General features: G+C 58.8%; 1 protein-coding gene and 1 long non-coding RNA gene across 2 annotated transcripts; both read right to left on the bottom strand.

Annotated features, from left to right (window-relative positions):
• Positions 1 to 273: 273 nt before the first annotated feature.
• LOC147367063 (uncharacterized) lies at positions 274 to 1,292 on the bottom strand. The gene is made up of 2 exons (XR_015168831.1): positions 1,182 to 1,292; positions 274 to 687 (listed from the first exon to the last, which is right to left on the bottom strand). It is a non-coding gene; the product is annotated as an uncharacterized LOC147367063 (long non-coding RNA).
• Positions 1,293 to 1,528: 236 nt separating this feature from the next.
• Positions 1,529 to 3,026, bottom strand: FOXB2 (forkhead box B2). The gene has a single exon (XM_086414157.1). The coding sequence runs from the start codon at positions 2,923 to 2,925 to the stop codon at positions 1,651 to 1,653; it is 1,275 nt and encodes a 424-aa protein (XP_086270283.1). The 5' UTR covers positions 2,926 to 3,026; the 3' UTR covers positions 1,529 to 1,650.
• Positions 3,027 to 5,450: the final 2,424 nt, after the last annotated feature.

The following is a 5,450-nucleotide window of genomic DNA, read 5'->3' as shown; positions in this document are numbered from 1 at the left end:
CGGCCTCTCCCACTGAGGTGGACTAGAGCTTGGTTAGGAAAGCAGCGGAAGAACGGGTAGTATAGTTACTGCGCCAACTGATAAAAGGAGCCATGGAGGAGGGAACCTGTGCTGCTGCCGCTCCTCCTGTGAACTCACCCTCTTGATGCTTTCAAGTTTGAAATGAAAAGGGAAGAGGGGGGTTTGGCACGTCCCCAGACTTTCCCCCAGTGGGCACTCACACCGCGGCCTCGTCCCTTGAGAAGCGAAACACCTTTACATCGGCACATCCAGAGAGAAGCTTTAATGGAGAACACCGCGTACAACATAGGCAGACATGAACTTGGCACAAAGTCACAACCCGAACGCGGCGCGGACACAAGCCAGAGGTGACTCGGGGCACAGGACAGTGGCCTTCTCCCTACCCGCCCCCATTCGTTCCCAAACGTTTGTTTCGAGTAAAGTGCTATTCCGGGGCTCAAAAACGAGGAAGAGCAACAGCGGCAAAACAAGTTTCTTTTCCATTCACCGACTGAAACTGAAGAGTTCGTCTGAAAGACGAACGCGCCCAAAGAGCACAGGTAATACCAAATCAACGGTCATCCTCACACGTCTGTCCCAAGGAGGCTGGAGGGCAACGGTCACGAAACGCTCCTGGAAACGTTAAGAGCAATCTTGTCGGGTGAGACGGCAGGTTTTTCTTGCATTCTAGAGTTACGGGAACAAAATCCAGCGGTGCAAGTAATTAAAGAAAAAAAAAAATCCGAAATGGAACGGATCATGGGAATTCACATTATCTGGGGGCTCTTCAATTGTCTCATCCGATTGATTAACAAACAAATTGCAGGTAGAAAGTCTCCTTTAATCTCTCTCTTTGGTTATGTTTCCCGAACTTACTTTTGGAATCTGAGGCTTTGTGCTTTAAGCTGCGGCCATTCTCTTTTGTGCAAACTAATTGCTTTAGCCGTTCCTTCTATCCTTCTCGACCCTCGGGTCAGAGCCAAGAAACTTAACTGTTGTTCCCAAGATCCTTCGTGAGGTTCCCACTATCCCCCCCACCCCCACCCCAGGCTTTATTCATGCTACCGTGTCCTTGTCCATTTCACTGACCAGGAAAATAACAGTATCAAATGCTCCCTCTTTTCCTTCTTAAGTAAAACGAGATTTCCTTAGCGAATAGCAGTTTTGTCTAGAATACTCACGAGGGGAGGCTGTCTGGGGTTGAGACCCGCCGGGAGAAACGCGGTGGCTGAGGGTCCGCCTCAGCCTCACTCTGTTGGATTTCTCCCAGGGAGGTTTAGCTCTGCTGGCGTCTGCTCCCGGGAATAAGAATCGCAATCCATTTCTACTTTGTCAGCGAATGAAGCTTAAACTCTTTTGTTCCCTTCCCGCATAACTTATGGATTTATAATATTAATTACAATAGAAACTCTTACCTGAAAACTGGTTTTCATTAATCTGATTGTACAATATAGTATAAACACAGACACAGTGTTATATTTATTCAGACCACTGGAGAATCCACTTTCGGGTTGGTTTGTCTGTTTAAATACATTCCTTTCCCCGCAAAGACGGACTCGCCAGCTGTGCCCGACCTGGGCAGGGCGCCCTCACCCTCTCCGGCGGGCGGTCCCGGGCCAGGCGTTTGTTCATCAGAACCCGCTGGGTATTCTAAGAGTGCACCAGCACCGAGTGCAGAGAGCCGCCTTTGGTCTCAGCCGCGCCCGGGGCGGTGGGCTCCAGCAAGGGGGCGGCGGGCGAGGCGGCGGCTGCCGGGCACACGGTGGACGGCGCCGGCGGCTGCTGTGAGGCCCCGGGGACAGCGAGCGTCGGCGGCAGCGCGGCCACTGGAGGCAGCGCGGGAGTCGGCTTGATGGGCACAGGCACCGCGGGGAGGCTCTGGCTTGCCGAGTGGCACAAGGCCTTGACCGGCACCCCGAAGGCGCCGTACTCCGGACCCACGGGGACCCCCGCGGCTGCAGCGGCGGCGGCAGCCGCGGCCACCGAATCCATGACGCCGACGTGCGGCCACACGGAGCTGACCACGTTGCCGAGCTGGCCCGGCACGGGGTAACCCAGGTGGTGCATGACCGACGCCAAGGGCAGCCCGCCCGCCTGCAGCACGCCCTTGTAGTCCCGGCCTATGATGTTTTCGATGGCAAACGGGTGCTTGAAGCCCGACGTGGACGCGGCGGCAGCAGCGGCGGCTGCAGCGGCCGACCCCAGCCCGTAGGGCGGGAACTGGGACAGGCGCCCCACGCTGCCCACTGCCGCCGCCGCCGCCGCTGCTGCCGCCGCTGCCACGGCCGCTGCCTCCTGCATCTTGCCGGGGTGAGACTGCTGCGGAGGCTGCGGCGGAGGCTGCTGCGGGGGCTGCGAAGCGAGGGGCGGCGGCGGCTGTGGAGCGGGATGCGGCTGCTGGTGGAAATAGTGCACCATGTGCGGCGGGGGAGGCGGCGGCGGCGGGTGGTGGTGGTGATGGTGATGGTGCGCCGCGGCGTGGTGGTGATGGTGCGGGTGGTGCGCGTGGTGGGGGTGCACGTGCCCTCCGGGCCCAGTGCCCGGCGCGCTCTTGGTGCTTCCAGCCTGCAGGTGAGGGTGGTCCGCGCGCAGCACCTTGAAGCGCTTGCGGCGCCGCAGAAAGCTGCCGTTCTCGAACATGTCGCCGCAGTCGGGATGCAATGCCCAGAAGCTGCCCTTGCCGGGCTGGTCGGGCCGCCGCGGGATCTTGATGAAGCAGTCGTTGAAGGAGAGGTTGTGGCGCAGGCTGTTCTGCCAGCGCTGCGTGTGCTCGCGGTAGTAGGGGAAGCGTTCCATGATGAACTTATAGATGTCGCTCAGCGGCAGCATCTTTTCCGCTGAGTGTTGGATGGCCATCGCGGTCAGCGAGATGTAAGAGTAGGGAGGCTTTTGGTCGCTGTACGAACTTTTCCCCGGCCGCGGCATCTCCCCCGGCGCCTCCACCGCCCTCTGGCCCACAATGGACCGCAGCGTCGCTCCACACCCCACTCCCGGGGCCTGGCTGTCTTCGCTAACCCGCACTCCGCCTTCCCAGGCCCGCCACCCTGCCCTCTTTTCCCCCTGACCCTCTCGCCGTTTCTCTCCCGCCTTCTCCCCGCTGCCTGTGGTCTCCGCGCTTGGCCTTTAGAGCCAATTTAGTAATCCGACGCTCGCAACTTCTTGCCTCGACGGCTGCGAACCCGCGCGCACAGTCGCAAGCGGGGCGTGCCAGCTTCACCGCCACCCCCCCGGCGTCTTCCCGCGGGTGGCCAGAGGTTAAGCGTGGGAGCTGGCGGAGGAGCAGTCGGGAGGGGCCATATTTCCTTCTGGCTTCGTCTCGTCTTTCTCTCGGTCCGAGGGAAGCGCAGGCCCAAAGAGCTGGAAGGAAGGACTGGGCAGTCAAGACTCTGGCCCTTTAAATCCGAGTTGGCCCTCGTTGTGCAGGAGGCCTGGGGCGGCGGGACTGAACAGCGCGCTGCACGCTGACCGATGACCCGTCCCTTAATCCGCCGTGCGTTCTCGTGCCCCTGGAGAGGAGAGGCGAGGTAAGGAGAAGGGAGCTCGGCTCTGGCAGCCCGCGTCTCCCTTCTCTCCGGCAGCTAGCAGCGGATCCGGGGGGTAGAGCTGTAGGCGGTCGCCTTGCGGCGGGGTTGCGGGGGTCGGGGGAAAGTTTGTAGGTTTCTGTAGCGGCGGCGGCGCTTGCAGACCCTGAGAAGGGGCGGGGGCGCTGGATGCGGCGCGCAGGCGGAGGGGCTTCTGCGAGCGCCAGGAGGGCGCGGGGCTAGCCCGGCCCGCTCAGTTGCAGCCGCTCTCCCGGGCCGGTCTGGAGCTGGAGAGGCGGCGGCGGCGGCTGTGGCAGCGACGCGCTCTCCTGACTGCGTTTTGTAATGGTCCCCGAGACGCCGAGACCCCCGCAGCTCGCGCTTCGAGACTATCACATGACCGAGGCTGTGGGACTCCGCCGCCGCCGCCGAGTCTCATGCTGAAGAAGGGGCGAGAAAGCGCCGAGCCTCGCCCCCGCCCCCTCCTCCACCTCGGCTCGGGCGCCCCCACCCCCAGCATTTACCACCGGCTCCGCAGCCCCCAGCCGCGGCGGAGTAGGGCAGGGGGCGCAGGCTGTTCGCAGGGTGGGGCATGGTGCCCGGTACGGTCCCCGCCACTGCACCCCACCTGGGTCGCGACGCACGGTAGAGGGGGACCGAAGATTGCTTGCTTGTTCCTCCCCTGCACCTCCCGCCTGCCCCCGCCCTTTCAGGCTTCCCTCTTCCCAGCTACCCGCTCTGGTCTTCTCTCTCCTTACACTGCTTTCCTCCTGGACTAACCACTGTGGGTCAAGTTCACAGCAGGGTGGCCTCGAGACCTCTCTCTGCACGTAATCTCAAAGGCCGGAGGGTTGGAAGGAGAAGCTATCGCAGAGGCGAGACAGGGACGTTTTCGCCAAATGTCAATTTCATCACAATTTTATTGCGCGCCAACTGAGTGTCGGCCCCAGTATAGGCACCTGGTACAGGGAGGCCTGGAACAGCTCTTTACGCTCCAGAACCGCAATCTAGTGGGAGAGACTGACAGTAGCTGGGAAATTTGGATAGATACTAAGGGCTTTATGGATGGAGGCCTCACCAAGAGCGGGTGAATGGGACAGCGTTTCTCTGGGTGGTAACATCTGAGTTGGGGCCGGAAGGAGGGCTTGGAAGCTCAGAGGTCTCATCACCTGGGTGTGTCAGAGTGCAGTCTTGCTACTTTCAGCACATCAAGGGAGAAGGAAATAATTAAAATTAAATAGGAGGTCAAAATGATCAATCCGCAGGGCCCTGATCTGACCTGTGAGGTTGGATGAGCCATGGCGCTGAGGTCCCCATGCTTGATGGGATTCCTGAAGCAGTTTCCTGCTCTACATTCTCTTGCACACCCATGAGCAAATCCCAAGTGATTGGAAAGAACCTGCAGTTGTACTCTGGTTTTGATTGTCTTTGCCAGAGGAAAAGCAGAGTTTGGAGATTGTATGTGTACATATATACATATATATGTATATACAGATACACATACATTCCTTCTGTCTCTTGGCCTCAGTTTCTTTATTTGTAAAATGAGATGTGTGAAGTTGGAAATTTCACGGGTGCCTTCCAGTTCGGAGATTTGAGGAAAAAGGAGCAGTTAAGGACTGTATTTAATTTCTTCTATTCCATGCCTAAATTTGGAGGCAGAAAGCTGTTGGCCCAGACTGTTTCCGAGACTGCCCCTTGCTCTTCCACCTTGAGGACACAGGTCAAGTGGTTTTAGCTTCCGACGTTTGGTGAGCTGCCCAAGAGAAAGAGTAGGAGAAGGGCTGTTTGCCCGTCGGGTTGCAGGAGTGCGGTGAGCGGAACAGATTGACAATATTCATCTTCAGGCAGGAGCTGGATTTCTGGCCAGTGATATTGGCCAGTTTTTTCTAGGTCCGCAGACGTTTTAGAATAGGCGTTAAAACTGGA

The sequence above is a fragment of the Bos grunniens genome, chromosome 8 (genome assembly GCF_055505025.1).
Source record: "Bos grunniens cultivar Pamir isolate PY7600 chromosome 8, Bosgru_T2T1.0, whole genome shotgun sequence".
Classification (NCBI taxonomy): Eukaryota; Metazoa; Chordata; class Mammalia; order Artiodactyla; family Bovidae; genus Bos; species Bos grunniens.
This window is presented reverse-complemented; position numbering and strand designations above follow the sequence as displayed.